Here is a 22434-nt window from a genome sequence, read left to right on the forward strand (position 1 = left end):
AATCTGGCTTTTAGCCCCATCACTCAATGAAAATTGTTCTCAGCAAGGTCACTAGTGACCTCTATTGCTCAGCGCAGTGGCCCTTTCCCAGCTCTCCTCCTTCTTGAGCCCTTGGTTAACCACTCCCTTCTGGGTAACTTCCCCCTGGGGTTGTTCTGACTGCTCTGTCAGAGCCTCAAGTCCATTGGATTCCCATCCAACAAGGACGGAAGGCTTGCTCCCCCTGGGGAGAAATCCCTAAGAAGGTCATAGAATCACAGAAGCTATCTTGAATTTGGCATATGGGGATCTCAATTTAAGAACTGAGCTCTGCCATTTACCACAATGGTGACTTTGGACAAGCTAAGGTCATGGGATCCTCGACTTAGAGTTAGAAGGGCCCTCAGAGGCGGTTCAAGTTCAACCCTCCTCATTTTACAGAGGGAGAAACTGAGACGCAGAGAAGCTAAGTGATTTATCTGGGATCATACAGTTATTTAGGGAGTAAGACTGAGTTCTGACACTAGCTCCTCTTGACTCCAAGCCCACCACTCTTTCCACTACTATTGCTCAAGGATTCTCCTTGCTGGTTTTAGTATCTCTACAAGTAATAATAATAATGGCTATCATTTGTTTAGGGTCAGATAGGTGGCACAGTAGATAAGAGTGCTGGCTCTGGAGTCAGGAAGATCTGAGTTTCCAATCATGCCTCAGACACTTTCTAATTGTGTGTTCCTGGGAAAGTAATTTAATCTCCACATACCTCAGTTTCCTTAACTATAGAATGGAGATAGCAAAAGCCCCTGCCTCCCAGGGTTGTTGTGAGGATCAAATGAGCTAATAAATGTAACATACTTAGCACAGTGCCTAGTAAATAATAAGTACTATATAGATGTTAGTTACTAGATTTTCACTCACTCAACCATCCATTCATCCATCCATATTTTATCAGAGATGTGTCACAGGAAAGGGGAAAGGACCAGTTTATCTCGGGAGGCCAAGGGAAAACCAAGAGAGAGCCAAGATACTCCCCATGACTTCTTTGCAACACCAAGAGTTCCAGAGAAGGTCTCCAGATCATATGGAGGACCCTCTGCTAAAGATTTATGGGAATATAAGAGCTCTTGTCTGGAAGGAGAACCAACACTGAGGAGAAACACAAAATCCATTACATTCAAAGGACTGGGATACAAAACTGAAAAATGCTTTAGCTCCTCCTTCAATGAGCTTCCATTTTATTGGGGATAGTGTGTGTGTGTGTGGTGTGTGTGTGTGTGTGTGTGTGTGTGTGGTTGTGTGTGACAGACAGACAGACAGACAGATAGACAGACAGAGAGACAGAGACAGAGAGAGAAGGAGGCAGTGAGAGAGGGAGTAAATGATGGTGGCAAAAGAAAGAACCAGACCAAGTACTCTGGAAATATTTGGGGAGGGAAGAGAAGATTTTCCACTGAAGGAGATGGATGTAGGATGAGGCATTCCAGGATTAGGTGATACCAGAAAGTCTTCTAGAAAGAGAAGGATCAACTAGAGAGGCAACATGATGTTTTGTAAAGAGGATTGGGTTCAAATCCCATCTCTCAGTAACCTTGAACAAGTCTTAATCTCTCTGGGTTTTGGTTTTTCTCTTCTGTAAAAATAGGAATTACTAAATTCCTTATAACTCTAAATCTATAATCCAAGTGTCATCTCATCTTTCTGATAACAAATTTTTCTGGGACAGACATCTATGGCTTGAAACCTTTTCCTTACCCTTCTGAAAATCCTGACTGTCCCATCAGAGGGAATTTACCCATAGATTCATTCCACAGAGAAAGCTGTCAATGCAGAGGACAAATTTACAACTAGGTGTGTGCTGGAGCCATTCAAAACACACTGAAACAGAGGCCAATGATTAAATTTTCCATGTGAGAATTCATACCTCAGAAATCAGCAAGCACTACAAATCAGGGATAGAGAGATTATTTTGTTGATTTTCTAGACTTAAGAAAGTGATGGATAAATGTTAGTAATGAAGCTTAAACTTAAAATTATTTTGGGCAGACCCCTTTTTTTCTGGAAAGCTGGTTGTTCAATATTTACCAGCACACCCCATAAGCACTTGACTTATTTAGAAACAACTTTCTGATTGAATATCATCATTGAAGAAATGAAGTCTGAGTAACTTACCTCTGTTGGGGGATACCCTGAGATATTAGGACCATTCTGAAACAAACTGGTGGGCCCCAGAATTGGGGGGTCCAGGAGGTAACACCCCAACAGGTGCAGTTGGTCCCAAAGGCCCAGCTGGCTTCATTATGCCTGTCATGGAAGAAAGAATACAGGTTAATCATTTTCAGTGGACATGTTATTAATGGTTTTCAGCCATGATATAAAATCCTTAGGCTAAGAATGTGAGCTAATAAAGGAAGAAAAAGTGAGGAACTATTTGGGGATCAGGGTCCTCATCCTAAAGAAAAAGGGCTGGAAGAGAGGACAGCTAATGTCCTTTCCATCTTGAGTCACACGGTGCTATAACTTTGGGCTCTAGGCCTGGCTAAGTGATCCCTGAGTTGTTGAATGATACTGAAAGAAGACAAGAAATCCTAAAAATAAAATAAAGAAAATGGAAAATTACTAGAATATTCTCCTCTTTCCATTCACCTAATCCATGTGCCAGAAAAATTTGTTTAAACAAAATCAGCCACTTTTCTCTTTCCTCCCTCCCTCCTTCCTTCCTTCCTTCCTTCCTTCCTTCCTTCCTTCTTCCTTCCTTCCTTCCTTCCTTCCTTCCTTCCTTCCTTTCTTCTTTCTTTCTTTCTTATTTTCTTTCTTTCTTTCTCTTCTTTCTTTCTTCTTTCTTTCTTTCTTTCTTTCTTTCTTTCTTTCTTTCTTTCTTTCTTTCTTTCTTTTCTTTCTTTCTTTCTTTCTTCTTTCTTTCTTTCTTTCTTTCTTTCTTTCTTTCTTCCTTCCTTCCTTCCTTCCTTCCTTCCTTCCTTCCTTCCTTCCTTTCTTTCTTCCTTCCTTCCTTCCTTCCTTCCTTCCTTCCTTCCTTCCTTCCTTCCTTCCTTCCTTCCTTCCTTCCTTCCTTCCTTCCTTCCTTCCTTCCTTCCTTCCTTCCTTCCTTCCTTTCCTCCTTTGTAAAATGAGGGAGTTGGGCTAGATGATCTCTGAGGTCCCCTCCAATTCTAAATCCATGATCCCAGTCTCTCTCGAGGCAAACAGAACCTATCTCATTCCTCCTCCCTTGAAACATTTGCAGAAAGCAGGGAACCTGTGACCCTGGAAATCTGCTCTCTTTCAGGCTAAACACCTCCAGCTCCCTTGACCTAGCCTCAATACAGTAGGAGTTTGAGGCCTTGCAGTATGGGACAAATTTGAGTTTGGATTCAGAGGACTCGGGATGAAATCCCACCTCTGTCATTTTTATGAACTTTCCTCCACCCTGATTTCTGTTGTCATGATATTAAAAGCAAGACAATCCCAGCCCCTTATTAAGAGCTTGCTTTTAATAAGAAAATAAATTTTAGTCAATCATTAAATTAATAATTAGTTCTTTCACTAATTATGATATAGGCATATTATATAACATCTATATAGTTATATACTTATGCTTATAATTATAAATTATATTATTAAATAATATATAGTTATATTACATAAATAATTAATGATCTATCATAGGATTAAATAATACCCTGTTATATAAGACAACTATTTAATAATTTATGGATTATAATATTTAATTATATTAATGCTATACATGCATTAATGATTAATAAATTGACTAAATGACTAATTAACAGCACCTAGCACCCAACATGGCACATAGGAGGTGCTTAATGAATGTTTCTTGGATTGTTTATGGGAAGACACTCTTTCTTGCTAGGAAATCTGGGAGTTGGGTTAACTGAGCTCTTGAATCCCATCTAGCTGTCCTAAATCTTGGATCCCATGGCCTTACAGGGTGCCTGCCTTCCACTAGACTCTTGTCAACCCATGAAGATCTTTTTAAAAATGCAGTATATAAAACTAAACATAATTTCCCTTGGTGCTCAGCACTTAGGAGGACAGGGAAGGGGTGGGACTTGTGAGTTCAATGAAATAAGGAATGACTAGATGAAGAAAGTCCATCCACCAGGATATTGGACAGCACCCTTTCTCCAATTAAAGTCTTGGAGAGCTGCCTAGGACCCTGGGAGGTAAGACAATTTGCCCAAAGTCACTCCTCTAGCATATGTCAGGAGCCAGGCTTGACCCATAGCCTTCCTAGTTCTAGAGGTGGACTCTCTCCCTCTCTGTTGCCCTGCTGTCTCTAAGTCAGCACATAGTAAGAGCTTAAGAAATGTCTTTCAATGAGGGGATACCCTTTGATTGGGGAATGGCTGAACACATTGTGGTATATGTTGGTGATGGAATACTACTGTGCTAAAAGGAATAATAAAGTGGAGGAATTCCATGGAGAATGGAACAACCTCCAGGAAGTGATGCAGAGCAAGAGGAGCAGAACCAGGAGAACATTATACACAGAGACTGATACACTGTGGTATAATCGAACGTAATGGACTTCTCTACTAGCAGCAATGTATTGATCCAGGACAATTCTGAGAGACCTATGAGAAAGAACACTCTCCACATCCAAAAAAGAACTGTGGGAGTAGAAACACAGAAGAAAAACAACTGCTTGATCACATGGGTCAATGGGGACATGATTGGGGATGTAGACTCTAAATAATAACCCTAGAGCAAATATCAAGAATATGGAAATAGGTCTCAATCAGTGACACATGTAAAACCCAGTGGAATTGTGTGTTGGCTGGGGGGAGAGGGGGAAGGTGGGAGGATGGGAAGGAAAGAACATGAATTATGTTAACATGGAAATTTTTTTCTTAATTAATCAATTAAATAAAACAAAAAAAAAAAGAAATGTCTTTCATTGACTCTCATTGAGTTTGCAGTTCACTAAACTCCCCAGATCCTTTTCAAAATCACTCTTCTTCATATATGAACCAACACATTCTATGTTACCTGCTGGAGGGGTTGGGTGTGATGGGTCACCATAATGTCCTCGAAGAGGTGGGGAGAGTGCCCCTATTCCAGGTTGGGTTTGGGAGTATGGAGGAGCAGCAACGTAACCTTGTTGGCTCATGGTGAAAGTTATCTCATTCCAGATCCCAAGTTTCTTCTAAGGCTGAAACAGGAAAAAGATGCTGTCAACATCAAGTTCTGCTCCCAAAGGAAATGGACACTCTACAGAAGTTCTAAGGATGCTGTGGGGGACCTGAGCATTTACTATGGGAGACAATGATCACAGCTGCTTATCTATAAGCACCATCCATTGCATTATAGCTTCTTGGGAGCAAAAAGGAATGGTTAAAATGATTTGTTGTTCAATTGTTTTCAGTAATATTCAAGTCTTTGTGACTCCATTTGGGGTTTTCTTGGCAAAGGTATGGGACGGTTTACAATTTCCCTCTGCAGCTCATTTTACGGTTGAGGAAACTGAGGCAAATAGTTTTAAGTAACTTGATCAGGGCCATACAGTTGCAAAGTGTCTGCAGCCACATTTGAACTCAGATCTTCCTCATTTCAGAACTGCTCATCTTAGAATTTGTGATGATGAAGAGGAAAACCAGGAACCATCTGACATGCACCCTAGATATAAGGAGAACTGAGTTTAGAGAGTACAGAGGAAGGACAGATTGGATCCAGGGCATTAAAATTCTGTAGAAGTCAGTCCAGGAGAGATAGAAACTTGAGACCTGACTTCTGAAGACACACAGAAAAGGAAGAAAAGAGGAACTGTCCAAAGGAAGGCAGAAAGAAAAGAAAGAGGAAAGGAGGAAAAGAAGGAAGAAAGGAAGTGCTAGGCACTAAAGCACTTTTACAAGTATTATCTTGTTTGATACTCACAACAACCCTGGAAGGTAGGCGTTACTATTATCTTTGATTTACAGATGGGAAAACTGAGGCAAATAGACATTAAGTGACTTATCCAGGATCACACAGCTAATTAAATATCTGAGGCTGGATGGGAATTCAGATATTCCTGACTCCAGTTCTAGTACTTGATTCACTGTACCAGATAGCTGCCTCTAAAAAAGGAACTCATTAACCACTAGGAAACTTTTTAAAACCATCAATGTGGTGCATTGCATAGAGTGCTGGGTCTTGACTCAGGAAGATCTGAGTTCAAATCTAGCCTCATACATGGGCTGTGTAAACCTGGACAGTCACTAAATTGTTATTTGCCTCAGTTTCCCCTTATCTAAAATGGCAATGATAATAAGAGCTCCTACCTCCCAGAGTTGTGAGAATCAAATTCAATGAGATAAATATAAAATGCCTAGCACAGGGTCTGGCACAGAGTAAATGATGATAAAAGCTAAAAGCTGGGTATTATTTTTATTTTTAGCTTAGATTTTTCAAACACTTGTAAAGAAGGAAGAAGAAGGGTGTGAGTAACTGAGCATTAACAAAGAAGTGTGGCAGAAGCTTGTGAGCAGTGTCAAAGAATTCTCACCTGGAAGAAGCTGAGACTGGAGAAGAAACTCTGAACAACCAAAAGATGGGGATTGGGGAGCCAGAGCTGGGGGGATGAGGAGGCTCTCAGAAAGGATAGGACCACTGCTTCTGATGGCAAGGAGAGTCTAAATGGATGCCAGAGAAAGGGCAGGAATGTTTGACCCTTGTACTGATGAGTTTGCCTGCCAACGAGAATGATCTTTGAACTAGAAAGGGCAGAATAAAAATGACTAATAGAGACTTATTCACAAAGTAAGGAGAGATATCATTCGCGGGGACCTGGCTTCCCTTGATCAGTGCTAACTAAATGAATATTGGTTCAGATGGACTCCATCCACTGATGCAGAGTGGGACTTGCTGAGGCACTGTTGAAAATCTTTGAAAGATCATACAGAACCAGATACTTGCTGCATCTCCAGACACTGCTCCCCCCAAGTAGAGAAGAAGGTGCGTCCCACTTTCTAAAAGGAAGGAGAATCAAATTGATAAATGGTAGGCCAGAGAGTCTGGCTTTGATTCCCAGAAACCCCAGAGATTATACATTAAAAGGAAGTGACAAAAACAGAGTCATGCATCAAGATTAACTTTAAGATCTAGGTATGTCAAACTAGCCTTGCTTCTTTTTTTTTTAAACCCATACCATCTATCTTACAATCTTACAATCAATACTATGTATTGATTCCTAGGCAGAAGAGCAGTAAGGGATAGGCAATGGGGGTTGTGACTTCACCAGGGTCACACAGTTAGGAAGTGTCTGAGGCCAGATTTGAGCCCAGGCTCTCAATTCACTCAGTCATCTAGCTGCCCCTTTGCTTCCTCTTTAGCCTGAGTTACTAGCCTGGCAGATCAATAGAGTCAAATAACAATTGTCTTTAGATTTTAGCAGGCATTTGACAAAGTCTCTCAATGACCCTGGACAAGTCACCTCAGTGTTTGCCTCAGTCCCTCATCTATAAAATGATCTTAATGAGAAAATGGCAACCATAACCAGCTTCTCTATCAAGAAAACCCCAAATGGGGCCATGAAGGGTCAGACATGGCAGAAACAATTGAACAACAACAACAGCTCAGTGCTGTTCTTGGGGACAATGGAGTGAAATCAATTAGATGACAGTTCAGTTCTGTAAATGATGACCTGGTCAAATGACTCAAGAAGAATCATTGGTGGTTCAAGTCAACTGGCTGATTAGCTAAAGAGTAGTTGTTAATAAGCCTATGTCAGTTTGGAAGAAGGTCTCCAATGGGATGTCCTGGGGAAGGGTGGACAGCCCTGTTCTGTTTAACATTTTTCTTGGAAGAAGGCCTACATAAAGATCTTAATGGGATGTTCATCTCATTGGCAAAGAGTATCAGAACTGGGAGGGATAGGTGACACATTAAATGATGGAGGAGAGATTCAAAAAGATCCTGATAGACTAGCCCATTGTACCAAGTCAAACACGATGAAAGTGAATAGAGATAAATATCAAGCCTTATGATTTTGGGTACAAAAAACAAAAACCTTTGCTAGGTACAAGATAGGCTTCATGACTAGGCAGCAGACAAAGGTTCAGGGTCTTTGATGGATTACTAATTCAAAATGAGTCAACACTGTGATATATGGAAGTCAAGGAAAGCTACACAACCAGAGGGGCATTCATGGGGTCCAGGACTAGAGAAGTACCACTGCCTGCCCTGTTCAGACAACTGTTCTGGGTTCGACTTTAGGAGAGCCATTGATAAACAATGGGAGAGTATCCAGAAGGAAATGACCAAGATGGCAAAGGGCCTTGAGTTCATACTCTAAGAGAGAAAATCTTTGGCAGGAATCAGTTGCCAAGAGAAAGCATGGGGGAAGGCAAAGGTAAAAACCCTCAAGATTCCAGGAAGAGAACAGAAGCTGAGAGAACTCAAAACTGCCAACTCACCGGACTCCTCCAGCTGAGAGCCTGAGAAGAGGACCTCTGAGGCTAAGGGTCCCTCTGGATATCAACTGCTTCCCAGTGAACCCCTGAAATCTCTTACTCATCTTGAGACATCGTAGACTGGGACTTTGAAGAATGTTGTCTACTGAAAAATCTTCCTTACAAAGATTATTCTCCACCTCTCTCTCCCCAACTTGTCCTGAACTACACTACTTTAACTAGATTAGCACAGGAGTAGGGACCAAACCACCAGCAGTTTACCGGAAAGGGTGTCAAGACCAAAAGCCTGGACCCCAGAGATTGGGGAGGGGGGTAATCTGCCAGTCAATAGGGATTTCTGCTACCCACTTTCCTCACCTAATACCTTCATCTCTCCCTTTCCAGAGCAATCTCAAATAAAGTGTTACTCTTTAGATCAGGTCTGCCTAGTTCCTGACTCTAAGAAAGGGGGCTAAAGATTTGGGGTTCTCCTCTCCCCCAAAGGGAGGGTTAACTCAGGATCCTAGGGATTCAAATAACTAGATCCAAAGGAGTAATCCTCTCCTCTGGGCAAAGGAGTAACTCCAGGTTTTGAGGGGAGGAGAAGTGGCAGTTGGGGTATTTGAAGGATCCAGAGATAGGAAGGTCCATCTGGTCTCTCAACCATAGCTGAGACCAAGAAGGGAAGCTGCCATTTCACTCTAGTTTTAATCTCTACCTTCCAAACCACTCTCTGAGGAGACATACTCTGTCCCTTAAGGAGATAAAGCCAGGTTACCTTCCCCAAGGGGAAGAGAGGGGGTAGATCAATCTCTTCCCTCTCTTCATTTCTCTCAAATCTTTCTTTCCCTCTCTCCAGTTCCCTGGTGTATGTGTGTGTGACCCTCTAACAGTTAGTAGTCCCCAAACTATGGCCCCCTGAGGCCATTTATCTGGCCCCCACTGCACTTCCAGAAGGGGCACCTCTTTCATTGGTGGTCAGTAAGAGGAGTACTGTATGCGGCGGTGCCGCAAAGTACAGTGTTGCTCATGTGCTATACTAATTCTGGTGACATAATCCTTTGTGGGGCGCCTTGTTCTGAGAGTAACTGAAGGAGAACAAGGCGCCACACAAAGGATTATATGGCTGCACAATGGAAGACATCAGCATGGTGAACAGGATCTGGGGGAGGGGATTCCGCACTGTGTATACTGCTACCTGGTATAGTGGTGGTGGTGATGGGCCTGTGCAAGGTGTGACAGCCAGCGCTGCAGCCTCCGCTCTCCCAGACAGCAGTATACAGATTTGTTCATAGTTTGTTGTTGGGTTATTTTTTATAGTCTGACCCTCCAACGGTCTGAGGGACAGTGAACTGGCCCCCTGTGTAAAACGTTTGGGGAGCCCTGCTCTAACTGGCCATATATTACAATACCAAATGAAGACCTTTTGAATGAAATTGGGACATTTTAACTTGAAGAGAAGACTTTGTGGGATATGATAGCTGTCACCCAACTAGAGAAGAACAAATATTGACCTGATTTTCTTTTTTCTGTTTATTTATTTTTTAAACATTATTTTATTTGGTCATTTTCATACATTGTTCACTGGAAACAGATCATTTTCTTTTCCTCCCCCCCAATCCCCCCCCTTCCCTAGCCGACGCGCGATTCGTCTAGGTATCACATGCGACCTGATTTTCTAACAAGAAAGAATGGCACCTACAAATGACAGGCCAGAGTTTGACTTTGATTCATGGCAAATGTAGAGAATCCATCATTAAAAGGATAGTTGGTGAAATCCAATATTTAGAGGGCTATCCTATGGAAGAGGGATTAGACTTACTCCACTTGACCCTAGGAGGCAGAACTAGAAACAATGGGCAGAAGTAACAAAGAAGCAAATTGAGGCTCAAGGCATGGGAAAAACTTGCTATCAGAGCTGTTTCAAAGAAGTATGGGCTGCCCCAGGAGTCAGTGAATGTCTGCCTATTGGAGGTCTTTGAAGAAAGCCTGTAAAGTCCTTTTATCAGGATTTTTATGTAGGTATGGGATTTAACTAGATAGATTTAGGTCCTTTCCAACTCTGAGATTATGTGGTTCTGTGAATGTGGCAGAAATTAAGGATGGAAAGCATTAAAGTCCAGAATGTTCAAAGCTGGGAGGGCCTTGACTAAAAGACACAGGTAAAAGCTGGGACTTCAAAGCTAGGTCAGCTGGACCATTCCAATACTAGTGCCGAATCAAGATTATTGTTTATGATTTGGCCAAGTCAACAGACAGGTTATAAACAATCTTAGGTTACCCACAGTCTTCCTAAGCAAAGTAACCAGCAGTACAACTCTAGTTGAATCAGGAGACCTGGGTGGAGGGTAACAGCTAGGAAATACTTGAAGGGCTATGTGTATCACAAGCTTTTTCAACCCCTTCCCAGCCTGCTGTGGGAAAGCTCCTTGGTCAGCTTTGAAACCTAAAGAAACTTCAATTAAGAACTTGTCAGAAAGATTTTCATCTCTCCCTTATGCATGCTCAGTTCACATGGAATTCCACAAAAGGCAACCCACTGTATGCCCTGGGCAAGTCACTTAACTCCCTTTGCCCAGCCCTTACCACTTTTCTGCCTTGATTCTAAGATAGAAATTAAGGGATAAAAGAAAAAAAGATAATCCAAAGGCAAAGTGAAAGTCCATAATAACCATTTATTGTTTTTGGTTGTATCTCCTCAAGACATGGACTTCAATTTACCCTATGATCGTGTTGGCAAACCTATGGCTCACATGCCTGAGGGGGCTGCTCCACTCCCCCTCTCCCCTGTGCCTGAGGACATTTTTTCACATCACCTATCCCTCTCCTCTGCAGCCCAATGGGAGTGCTTCCTTCCTGTCCTGTCTGAGGTAAGGGGGCAGCTCACATGCATCATGAGGGTACAGTTTGGGCACCTGGTCTCTAAAACGTTCACTATCACTGCCCTATGGTATACAGTGCTGGGCCTGGAGTCAGGGAGATTCAACTTAGCAAGTTGAGATTTGGCCTCAGATACTTACTAGCTGTATGACCCTCGGCAAGTGACTTAATCTTCTTTGCCTCAGTTTCCTCATCTATAAAATTATGAGAAGGAAATGACAAACCACTCCATTATCTTTGCCAAGAAAACCTCAAATGAGGTCACAAAGACTCAACTGAAACAGCTGAACAATAACAAAATTACTCAGGAGAAAGGGACTGGGGGAATCTAGATACAAACTAGCCTGGCTAGTTTGGGTTGACTTCTCAGTTTCTGCATCTGTAAAACAAGAAACATGGGCTAAATGATTTCTAAGTTTCTTCTCAGCCCTAAATGTGAGATTCTAATTTTTTTTTTTCTGGTTTTCACAATAATAAGAGCTATTTGCATGTTGGGTAGGGATTTCATGGAACCTCTTAGAGACCCGAGTTCTAGTTCTGGCCTGCTTGCTACTCAGCAAGCTCACTTTGAGTCTGTATGCCTCAGTTTTCTCATGCTTAAAATAAACATGATGATTATTAGTGCCCTTTCTGCTCTCAAGTTCTCTGATTTCTTGACTCCCTTCTCCTTTCTACAACCCTATGACCTGTAGCCACAACAATCCACCATATTTAGCCTAGCTTCCTTAGATTTAGAGCTCCTTTGATCTTGTTCCCTCATTTTTACAGATAAGATTGCTGAGGCCCAGAGAGGTTAAGGGATTGCCCAAGTTTATTCAGAATGTAAGTAGCAGAAAGCTAGGATATCAAACCTGGCCTCTTGGCTCCAGGACTCTTATCTTGGGGTCCACTGGGACCATAGGTATAAAAAAAATGACATCTGGATTTTCAGTAACCTTTGGTTTCCAAACCATTCCATTCCATTTTATGCATTTAAATCCTCTATTCTGAGAAGGGGCCATTGTTGGCTTCTCCCAGAGTGCCACTGGGTTCCATGGTACAAAGATGGTGAAGGATCTCCATCCGGAGGAGCCAGTGTTCTTTCCAGGCCACCCCCTATTCCCTTCTTGTGCTGTTCTTAGAAATGAGAACTCTGCTAAGGACAGGGTCGAGGTTTGGGCCATCCTTCACAATCTCTCCTTAGTTTGCCTGTCATATGGCTGTACTTGCCAACACTGTGAGCCAGAAAAGCATCAGAAGCCGATTGGGTGTCCCTTCACCCAAGAAACATACGTGCCCAGCTGAGGCCTGTCTGCAGTGGCCTTTGTTAGGGACAGGACCTTCCCTCCTCCCCTTGCTCGGCAGACAGGGAGACGTGGCAGCCTGAGCTTTGGTCAAGCCTTTGCAACGGGGCACCTCTGTGCAGAGCGACCAGGACACACCCCTGGTCTCCAGTCCACCTGCCGGCTTCAGCGGCCACTCGAGGTGTCACCGCGAGGGAGCCCGGGATGCTTCCCACGAGTGCACAGGAAGGGGCAGGGACCTCGCTCCAGGGCAAGTGGGGGAACTTTGCTTCCTCTCTCGCCCAGCGCAGTCTGCCACGTCAAACTTCCCGGCGCATCACACACACACACACACACACACACACACACACACACACACACACACACACACACACACACACACAAACACACGCAGCGTGGTAACACGGAGTACCCTGACTCAGCGGGAAATAGACACGCAGAGAACGAGAGGGAATCCTTGGAGACAAGTGGCCTCGAGCTTCGGAGCCCCGGGGAGGAAGTGGGGCTTCTTAGCTCCCTCGGATCCCCAAAGCCACGCAATCGTTTCCATGGCAGATCTCCCAGCATTAAAGTCACAAGCCCCGATTTTGACAATGACTCCAACAGCCCAGTATTTCAAGGAAAAGCAGGGGCGGGGGGAGGAGAAGGATTCCACCGGTGTCAGGGAAAGAGGACCTGGGTTCGAATCCTAGCTCTGACTGCTCGACCTTGGCCAAATCTCTGGGCCTCAGTTTCTCCACGGGTAACAAGATGGGGATAAACCCGATGATCTCCAAGACCTCGGAAGTACGTGCAGCTTCGCAAGGCTCGGGAGGTGGGCTCCCCGGCGCGGGAGAGGGACTGGGGATCCGGGAAGCCAGGATGCTCGCGGGAGCGGCGGGACACGGGGCGCGGCGTGGGGCAGGGGTCCCACCGGGGCTGCCTACCTGGCTGGCTGCGGCTGCTCAGCTCCGCTCTGCTCCTCGGCCGCTGCAGCTACCGCGCGCACACCCCCGCCTGCCCGCCCGCCCCACGGCTCGCCCGCCCGCCCGCCGCCCGGGCTCAGAGTGCCACGTCAAAGTCTGCCCTGCCTAAGGCCGCTGCTGCAGGAGAGAGCGCGCGCGCCCGTTCCCGGGGCCCCGCCAGGAGAGGCCGTGTGCGCGCGGGGCGCGAGCCCGAGACCTGCCAGTGCTGCAGCCCAACCAGAGAGAGAGAGCGCCGTCCCGGGCCGCCCAGGCAGCCTTCTTTTTCTTTCTCCGCCTCTGCTTGGCCCTGCAGCTCACGCCTACCCTGCCTACCCTTCCTTCCTCCTCCACTACCTCCTCCTCTTCCCTTCTCTCTCCTTCCCCTCCCCCCTCCCCTCTTTCCTTCTCCCTCTCCTGCCTTTCTTCTCCTCCTGTTCTTCCTCCTCCTCTTCTGCTTCCTTCTTCATCCTGCTCTTCTTTCACCCTTTTCCCTCTACCACCATTTTCCTCCTCTTTCTGCTTTCCCTCCCTTCCTCCCTTCCTCCTTCCCTTCCTCCTTCCCTTCCTCCCTCCCTCCCTTCCTCCCTCCCTCCCTCCCTTCCTCCCTCCCTCCCTTCCTCTCTCCCTCCCTTCCTTCCTTCCTCCCTCCCTTCCTTCCTCCCTTCCTCCTTCCCTCTCTTCCTCCCTTCCTTCCTCCCTCACTCCCTCCCTTCCTTCCTTCCTTCCTTCCTTCCTTCCTTCCTTCCTTCCTTCCTTCCTTCCTTCCTTCCTTTCTCCCTTCCTTCCTTCCTTCCTTCCTTCCTTCCTTCCTTCCTTCCTTCCTTCCTTCCTTCCTTCCTTCCTTCCTTCCTTCCTTCCTTCCTTCCTTTCTCCCTCCCTTCCTTCCTTCCTTCCTTCCTTCCTTCCTTCCTTCCTTCCTTCCTTCCTTTCTCCCTCCCTTCCTTCCTTCCTTCCTTCCTTCCTTCCTTCCTTCCTTCCTTCCTTCCTTCCTTCCTTCCTTCCTTCCTTCCTTCCTTTCTCCCTCCCTCCATACCTCCCTCCATACCTCCCTCACTCCTTTCCCTTCCCTCGTCTTCCTTCAGGTATGTACAGGGCCATTAGGCTGAAGAGCAGAGGATCCAGCTCCAGACCAGGAAGGGAGAAGATGAGGCTTTAAAGTTTGGCCTGCTGCCCAAGTGACTAAGTGATCTATAATTCCATGTTTCTAAAAATGAAATTAACCATTTGGGATAACTCATCATCACACTGTTGAATCATGTTGACTTGGAACACTACTAAAGTCCCTAGGACAGTGATGGCAAACCTTTTGGAGAGCAAGTGCCCAAACTACAACCCTTACTCAGAGCCAACCCTTTAACCCAGTCAGGGGAGGGAGGAAGCCCTTCTATTGGGCTTCTGGGCAGAAGGGTGAGTGATGTGAGAAATGTCCTGAGGCATGGTGGAAAGGTGGAAGGGAGCAATACTCTCCAGCATCCCTACCATAGGTTTGCCAACATAGCCCTAGGAATTTTCTAAGCCAACAGAAAATGCTCTTAACTCAGATTTCTCTTCTTTATGATGAGTATAGCTTACTTTTCTGAGTGTTTTCACAGGGATACATTTGCTCTAATTAAATTGAATCCTATTAAATTGTCCTATTTTGACATTAATGCATTGCTAGTGGAGTTGTGAATTGATTCAACCATTCTGGAGGGCAATTTGGAACTATGCCTAAAGGGTGCTAAAAGACTGGCTGCCCTTTGATCCAGCCATATCTCTGCTGGGTTTGTACCCCAAAGAGTTAATAAGGAAAAAGACTTGTACAAGAATATTCATAGCTTCGCTCTTTGTGGTGGCAAAAAAATTGGAAAATGAGAGGATGCCCTTCAGTTGGGAAATGGCTGAACAAATTGTGGTATCTGTTGGTGATGGAATACTATTGTGCTCAAAGGAATAATAAAGTGGAGGAATTCCATGGGGACTGGAACAAACTCCAGGAAGTGATGCAGAGTGAAAGGAGCAGAACCAGGAGAACATTGTACACAGAGACTGATACACTGTGGTACAATCGAATGTAATGGAATTCTCCATTAGTGGCAATGCAGTGATCCTGAACAGCTTGGAGGGATCTACGAGAAAGAACATTATCCACATTCAGAGGAAGAACTGTGGGAGCAGAAATGCAGAAGAAAAACAACTGCTTGATCACATGGGTTGATGGTGATATGATTGGGGATGTAGATTCTAAACGATCACTCTAATGCAAGTGTTTTTGTCAAATAGTGAATTTTTGTCCCAAAAGCTGGGTGGGATCTTTGGGTTTATCATAGACTATCTTGCTGAGGTCACTTACCCCAAGTCTATTCCACTGATCCTCCTTTCTGTCTCTTAGCCAGTACCATATTGTTTTGATGACCACTGCTTTATAATATAGTTTGAGACCTGGTACTGCAAGGCCACCTTCCTTCACTTTTTTTTTTTCCAGTATTTCCCTGGATATCCTTGATCTTTTGTTCTTCCAAATGAACTTTATTATATATTTTTTCTAATTCAGTAAAAATGTTTCTTGGTAGTTTAATAGGTATGGCACTAAATAAATTAGTTTGGGTAGGATTATCATTTTTATTATGTTAGCTCATCCTACCCATGAGCAATTAATGTTTTTCCAATTATTAGATCTAGTTTTAGTTGTGTGGAGAGTGTTTTGTAGTTGTGTTCAAATAGTTTCTGTGTTTGTCTTGGCAGATAGATTCCTAAGTATTTTATATTGTCTACAGTGATTTTAAATGGAATTTAGCAAATGTCAATAATATAGAAATGGATCTTGATCAATGACACATGTAAAACCCAGTGGAATTGTGCATTGGCTACAGGAGGGGGATGGGAGGAGAGAGAAAGCACATGAATCACGTAGCCATGGGAAAATATTCTAAATTATTTAATTAAATAATTTTTTAAAGAAAAATTAAAAAAAAAGATTTAGAAAGTGCCTTCTTTGGACAAACCTTGTGCGTAGGGTATGAAGATGACCCCACCACCACCACACTGCTTGTACCTTCCCTCTAAAATTATTTATTTATTTATACTCTATTATATATATACTCTATCATATATATACCATAATTCACCTGTTTCCATAATTAGAATGTAAGCATGGTGGGGGTAGGGGACATCTGGGTGGCTCGGTAGATTGAGGGCCAGGCCAAGAGATTGGGGAAAGAGGTCTTGGGTTCAAATTTGATCTCAGAAATTTCCTGGTTGTGTGACTCTGGGCAAGTCACTTAACTCCCAATGCCTAGCCCTTACCACCCTTCTGCCTTAGAGCCAATGCATAGTACTGATTCTAAGGCAGAAGGGAAGGTGTTTAAAAAAAAGAATGTAAGCTCCTTGTGAGACAAAGACTTTTTATGCCACTCTTTGTATCTTCAGGGTTTGGCACAGTGCCTGCCACAAAGGGAGTATTTAATTCAGCCTTGTTGACTTTCAGTGGGAAAGTTAGTCATGCTGAAATAAGACCAGAAAGGTAGGTTGGGATGGGATTGGAAAGGACTTTGAATGCCAGTCAAAGGAGTTCATATTGTATCCTGGTCCAACAAAGAAAACAAAGTTCTTTCCCATTAAATATCTTTAGGCTCAGAATAAGAATATAGAGAGAAGAAGAAGGCTATAGTTTTTCTTCCCTATCTTTTTAAATTGAGAGATGAAACACCTGTTTTAATCGCCTCCATTTTCTTTTTTTTTTTAATAGTATTTTATTTGATCATTTCCATGCATTTTTCATTAAAGACAAAGATCATTTTCTTTTCCTCCCTCCCACCCCCCGTGGCCGACGTGTGATTCCACTGGTATCATATGTGTTCTTGACTTGAACCCATTCGCCTCCATTTTCTTATCTGCCTTTTCTTTTGGGTAGTTTCAAGAGCACATGAAATCCCTGGGTTGGACAGGACTTCAGACTATACATTTAATCCAAATCTTCATGAGTCCCTTCTCCCAGCTTTTTGACAGGTAGTCCTCCAACTTTGCATGGAGCTCTCCCATGGAGGGAGAACCCAAAGGCTTCCTGTTCTACTTTGGAGAACTCTTAGTAGTGAAGACCTTTTTCCTCACATCATATCTAAAATGGCCATTTAGCAACTTACATTCATTTCTTCTAGTCCTGCTCTTTAGGGTCTAGTGGGAAAGTCGAATCCTTTTTTCATGTGACATCAACCTATCATGTCTCTTCCTCCCCTGCCCCCTGGAAATAAAATCTCTTTTCTTGATTAAAAATCTTCCTATTCCTTCAGTTGATTCTCCTATGGACTGATTTTGAGGACCAGCTTTTTCTGGATGCTCTGGGACTCACCAATTCGCTAAACTTTATTGGTAGTATATAGAAACCCTGATGATTTCTTTGGGTTTATTTCATATCCTGCAATGCTGCTAAAATTGTTAATTGTTTCAACTAGTTTTTTTTTAGTTTATTCTCTGGGGTTCTCTAAGTATATCATTATATCTTCTGCAAACAACGATAGTTTTGTTTCTTCACTGCCTATTTCCATTCCTTTAATTTCTTTTTCTTATCTTATTGCTATAGCTAGCAATTCTAGCACGATATTGAATGACAGTGGTGATGATGAACTCCTTTGTTTCATTCCTTATTTTCAGTAAGAATGAACATTGTATTTTGTCACAGGCTTTTCTGATTTTGGTTGATTTTGTTATTGATATGGTCAATATGATGATAGTTTTCTTTTATGAAATAATTTATAATATTTTTCCAAGGGTACATTCATGTTCTTTCTCTCTCCTCTTTCCACTCCCCTCCCATAGCCAGCAAGCAGTCTCACTGAGTTTTACATGTAGATGATAGTCTTCCTTTTTTTTAATTTTATAATATTTTATTTGATCATTTCCAAGTATTATTCATTAAAGACAAAAATCATTTTCTTTTCCTCCCCCCCACCCCCCGGAGCCGATGCGTGATTCCACTGGGTATTACATGTGTTCTTGATTCGAATCCATTGCTATGTTGTAAATATTTGCATTTCCTTTAGAGTCTCTCCTCTGTCATGTCCCCTCAACCGCTGTAATCAAGCAGTTGCTTTTACTTGGTGTTTCTACTCCCACAGTTTATCCTCTGCTTATGAATGGTGTTTTTCCTGCTGGATCCCTGCAGATTGTGCAGGGACATTACACCGCCACTAATGGAGAAGTCCATTACGTTCGATTATACCACAGTGTATTAGACTCTGTGTACAATGTTCTCCTGGTTCTGCTCCTCTCACTCTGCATCACTTCCTGGAGGTTGTTCCAGTCTCCATGGAATTCCTCCACTTTATTATTCCTTTGAGCACAATAGTACTCCATCACCAACAGATACCACAATTTGCTCAGCCATTCCCCAATTGATGGGCATCCCCTCGTTTTCCAGTTTTTGGCCACCACAAAGAGCGCAGCTATGAATATTTTTGTACAAGTCTTTGTGTCCATTATCTCTTTGGGGTACAGACCCAGCAGTGCTATGGCTGGATCAAAGGGTAAATATTCTTTTGTCGCCCTTTGGGCGTAGTTCCGAATTGCCCTCCAGAATGGCTGGATCAGTTCACAACTCCACCAGCAATGAATTAATGTCCCAACTTTGCCACATCCCCTCCAGCATTCATTACTTTCCTTTGCTATCATGTTAGCCAATCTGCTAGGTGTGAGGTGATACCCCAGAGTTGTTTTGATTTGCATCTCTCTGATTATAAGAGATTTAGAACACTTCTTCATGTGCTTGTTAATAGTTTTGATTTCTTTATCTGAGAACTGCCTATTCATGTCCCTTGCCCATTTATCAATTGGAGAATGGCTTGATTTTTTGTTTTTTTTTGTTTTTTTTTTAATTTTATAGCATTTTATTTGATCATTTCCATGCATTTTTGATTAAAGACAAAGATCATTTTCTTTTCCTCCCTCCCACCCCCCGTGGCCGACACGTGATTCCACTGGTATCATATGTGTTCTTGACTTGAACCCATTGCCATGTTGTTAGTATTTGCATCAGAGTGTTCGCTCCGAGTCTTTCCTCTGTCATGTCCCCTCAGCCATTGTAGTCAGGCAGTTGCTTTTCCTTGGTGTTTCTATTCCCTCAGTTTGTCCTCTGCTTTTGGATAGTGTTTTTTTCTCCTTGATCCCTGCAGATTGTGCAGGGACATTACACCGCCACTAATGGAGAAGTCCATTACGTTCGATTATACCACAGTGTGTTTGTCTCTGTGTACAATGTTCTCCTGGTTCTGCTCCTCTCGCTCTGCATCACTTCCTGGAGGTTGTTCCAGTTCACATGGAAATCCTCCACTTTATTATTCCTTTGAGCCACAATAGTATTCCATCACCAACATATACCACAATTTGTTCAGCCATTCCCCAATTGATGGGCATCCCCTCATTTTCCAATTTTTGGCCACCACAAAGAGCGCAGCTATGAATATTTTTGTACAAGTCTTTTTGTCCATTATCTCTTTGGGGTACAAACCCAGCAGTGCTATGGCTGGATCAAAGGGTAGACATTCTTTTATCGCCCTTTGTGCATAGTTCCAAATTGCCCTCCAGAATGGCTGGATCAGTTCACAACTCCACCAGCAATGAATTAATGTCCCTACTTTGCCACATCCCCTCCAGCATTCATTATTTTCCATAACTGTCATGTTAGCCAATCTGCTAGGTGTGAGGTGATACCTCAGAGTTGTTTTGATTTGCATCTCTCTGATTATAAGAGATGTGGAGCACTTCTTCATGTGCTTGGCTTGATTTTTTGTACAATTGATTTAGCTCTTTATAAATTTGAGTAATTAAACCTTTGTCAGAGGTTTCTATGAAGATTTTTTCCCAATTTGTTGTTTCCCTTCTGATTTTAGTTATATTGGTTTTGTTTGTACAAAAGCTTTTTAATTTGATGTAGTCAAAATTATTTATTTTACATTTTGTGATTCTTTCTATGTCTTGCTTAGTTTTAAAGTCTTTGCCCTCCCAAAGGTCTGACATGTATACTATTCTGTGTTTACCCAATTTACTTATGGTTTCCTTCTTTATGTTTAAGTCATTCACCCATTTTGAATTTATCTTGGTGTAGGGTGTGAGGTGTTGATCTATTCCTAGTCTCTCCCACACTGTCTTCCAATTTTCCCAGCAGTTTTTATCGAATAGTGGATTTTTGTCCCCAAAGCTGGGATCTTTGGGTTTATCGTATACTGTCTTGCTGAGGTCACTTTCCCCCAGTCTATTCCACTGATCTTCCTTTCTGTCTCTTAGCCAGTACCAAATTGTTTTGATGACTGCTGCTTTGTAATATAGTTTAAGGTCTGGGACTGCAAGGCCCCCATCATATGTGTTTTTTTTTTTTCATTATTTCCCTGGATATCCTTGATTTTTTGTTATTCCAGATGAATCTTGTTATGGTTTTTTCTAAATCAGTAAAGAAATATTTTGGGAGTTCAATGGGTATGGCACTAAATAGATAAATAAGTTTGGGTAGGATGGTCATTTTTATTATATTAGCTCATCCTATCCATGAGCAGTTAATGTTTTTCCAATTGCTCAAGTCTAGTTTTAGTTGTGTGGCGAGTGTTTTGTAGTTGTGTTCATATAGTTCCTGTGTTTGTCTCGGGAGGTAGATTCCTAGGTATTTTATTTTGTCTAAGGTGATTTTGAATGGGATTTCTCTTTCTAGTTCTTGCTGCTGAGCTGTGTTGGAGATATATGGAAAAGCTGATGATTTATGTGGGTTTATTTTGTATCCTGCAACTTTGCTAAAGTTTTTGATTATTTCAATTAGCTTTTTGGTTGAATCTCTAGGATTCTTTAAGTAGACCATCATGTCATCTGCAAAGAGCAATAACTTGGCCTCCTCCTTGCCTATTTTGATGCCTTCAATTTCTTTTTCTTCTCTAATTGCTACTGCTAGTGTTTCTAGTACAATGTCAAATAGTAGAGGTGATAATGAGCATCCTTGTTTCACTCCTGATCTTATTGGGAATGCATCTAGTTTATCCCCATTGCAGATGATATTAGCTGATGGTTTTAGATATATACTGTTTATTATTTTTAGGAACGACCCCTCTATTCCTTTGCTTTCTAGTGTTTTTAGTAGGAATGGGTGTTGTATTTTATCAAAGGCTTTTTCTGCGTCTATTGAGATAATCATGTGGTTCTTGTTGGTTTGCTTGTTGATGTGGTCAATTATGTGGATGGTTTTCCTAATGTTGAACCAGCCCTGCATCCCTGGTATAAATCCTACTTGATCATGGTGGATGACCCTTCTGATCACTTGCTGGAGTCTTTTTGCTAGTATCCTATTTAAGATTTTTGCATCTATATTCATTAGGGAGATTGGCCTATAGTTTTCTTTCTCTGTTTTTGACCTGCCTGGTTTTGGAATCAGTGCCATGTTTGTGTCATAAAAGGAGTTTGGTAGAACTCCCTCTTTGCTTATTATGTCAAATAGTTTGTATAGTATTGGGATTAACTGTTCTCTGAATATTTGATATAATTCACTGGTGAATCCATCAGGCCCTGGGGATTTTTTCTTAGGAAGTTATTTGATGGCTTGTTGGATTTCATTTTCTGATATGGGATTATTTAAGAATTCTATTTCTTCTTCTGTTAGTCTAGGCAGTTTGTATTTTTGTATATATTCATCCATATCACTTAAATTGGTGTATTTATTGCCATATAATTGGGCAAATAAATTTTTAATGATTGCCTTAATTTCCTCTTCATCAGAGGTGATGTTCCCCTTTTCATCTTTGATGCTGTTAATTTGCTTTTCTTCCTTCCTTTTTTAAATTAGATTGACCAGTACTTTGTCTATTTTGTTTGTTTTTTCAAAGTACTAGCTTCTTGTCTTATTTATTAAATCAATAGTTCTATCACTTTCAATTTTATTAATTTCTCCCTTAATTTTTAGGATTTCAATAGTCTTCTTAATAGTAAACCTAGCCTGTGTTCCTGGTATAA

The 22434-nt window shown here is 42.5% G+C and overlaps 1 protein-coding gene across 1 annotated transcript in view; it reads right to left on the reverse strand.

Moving 5' to 3' along the window:
• SEC24D (SEC24 homolog D, COPII coat complex component) overlaps nt 1-14018 on the reverse strand; it is a 124195-nt gene extending 110177 nt beyond the window's left edge. Inside the window, exons 1-4 of the mRNA XM_056803832.1 lie at nt 13456-14018; nt 4987-5149; nt 2181-2280; nt 1008-1125 (exon numbers count right to left, since the gene is read on the reverse strand). Of these exons, the coding sequence (XP_056659810.1) occupies nt 1008-1125; nt 2181-2280; nt 4987-5107 (339 nt within the window). The 5' untranslated portion in view covers nt 5108-5149; nt 13456-14018. The remainder of the gene's footprint in view (nt 1-1007; nt 1126-2180; nt 2281-4986; nt 5150-13455) is intronic.
• Between the last annotated feature and the right edge of the window lie 8416 nt (nt 14019-22434).

The sequence above is a fragment of the Monodelphis domestica genome, chromosome 6 (assembly GCF_027887165.1).
Source record: "Monodelphis domestica isolate mMonDom1 chromosome 6, mMonDom1.pri, whole genome shotgun sequence".
NCBI lineage: Eukaryota > Metazoa > Chordata > Mammalia > Didelphimorphia > Didelphidae > Monodelphis > Monodelphis domestica.